The sequence below is a fragment of the Mizuhopecten yessoensis genome, unplaced genomic scaffold (assembly GCF_002113885.1).
Source record: "Mizuhopecten yessoensis strain PY_sf001 unplaced genomic scaffold, ASM211388v2 scaffold11135, whole genome shotgun sequence".
NCBI lineage: Eukaryota > Metazoa > Mollusca > Bivalvia > Pectinida > Pectinidae > Mizuhopecten > Mizuhopecten yessoensis.
In genome coordinates this window covers 811,819-813,142 of record NW_018408897.1, presented here as the reverse complement: position 1 = coordinate 813,142, position 1,324 = coordinate 811,819, and the positions used below count along the sequence as shown (strand labels likewise).

General features: G+C 34.3%; 1 protein-coding gene across 1 annotated transcript in view; it reads left to right on the top strand.

Moving 5' to 3' along the window:
• The window catches only part of LOC110466515 (probable methylmalonate-semialdehyde dehydrogenase [acylating], mitochondrial), a 15,556-nt gene that overhangs the window by 8,759 nt on the left and 5,473 nt on the right, over window positions 1-1,324 (top strand). Inside the window, exon 11 of the mRNA XM_021523049.1 lies at window positions 491-620. Within this exon, the coding sequence (XP_021378724.1) occupies window positions 491-620 (130 nt within the window). The remainder of the gene's footprint in view (window positions 1-490; window positions 621-1,324) is intronic.

Genomic DNA, 1,324 nt, shown 5'->3' with positions numbered 1-1,324 from the left:
TTCTTCATTTTCCTTGTTTAGAATCAGAGGTGCTAGTTTCAAATACTTTTTAGTCTGAAATCTTTATGCTAGATATTGAATAAGGTGGTTTTATTGTTTTTTTGTCACTTTGAATAATATTTCTGTTCATGTTAAAAACAAAATCAACTCTCTGTATAAAAATATCAGGTGACCGTTAAGGCCCATGGGCCTCTTGTTTCATAGCCTGTCTCTTTTACATTCTCTGATCATAAAATAAATATCTTCGCTTGTGACATAACTAACAAACTTTCTTTAAATATATTGTCTCAAGTTGTCAGTGATTTAACTGAAATAAAACATGTGGTATGCATTATAAGAGATAATTGTAATTACTGACTGAATTGGAACCATTTACCACTGTAACAGTTTTCGTAATGTATTACAAGAGATTACATATTATTTTATGCGGGTTAATTCTGAATCCTCATTACAAATAAGATATGTATGACTAAACTACCCTGACTTCCAGTTGGTGGGGGCTGCTTTTGGTGCCGCAGGACAGAGATGCATGGCTCTGTCAACAGCCATATTTGTTGGTGAGGCCAAGGAATGGATTCCAGAGTTCATCGAGAAAGCAAAGAAACTCAAAGTGAATGCAGGTATACCACTCGTATTAGTAAACTTAACAGATCCTCACATTAAATGGATTGATTCTACATAGACAACCCATAGGTCATATTTGTTATCAATACAACTGTATTATAAATTGGGGTAAAAGCAAACATTTATCAGTTGTTCATAATAATATCATAAACTGAAAATGAAAAAAACACCAATTTTATCATTATTAAAGACACAACATGTGTGTTTGGTAATGATGCAATTGAATCCTTGGACATGTTGCTGTGTTTACAATTTAGGTAGCTGTAAAGGTTTGTTAAATGGGATCAGTCACGGAAAATGATGATATGGCATGTGGCTGTTCATTACAATTCACTAGATGTTGCTCACAACTTGAGTGTTTGATTTTTGTTAGAATTCTGACATCTTAACTTATTTATTGTTAACAAGTGTAAAACATCCTGTTACTGGATTGTATATTGTTTTTGAAGTCAACGAAAACCTGACCTATCTTTTTTAGCTCACCTGGCACTTCGTGGTGCGGCGTCCGGCGTCAGGCGTCAATATTTTACTAACGACTTCTTCTTAATAACCGAAAGGCCTAGGGTGATGATATTTGGCCAGAAGCAAACTGGGATGAAGGGCTACCAAGTTTGTTCAAATAAATGACCTTCATCTATTTTCAAGGTCACAGGGGTCAAATATGTTAAAAACTTTAAACAACTTCTTCTCAATAACCAAA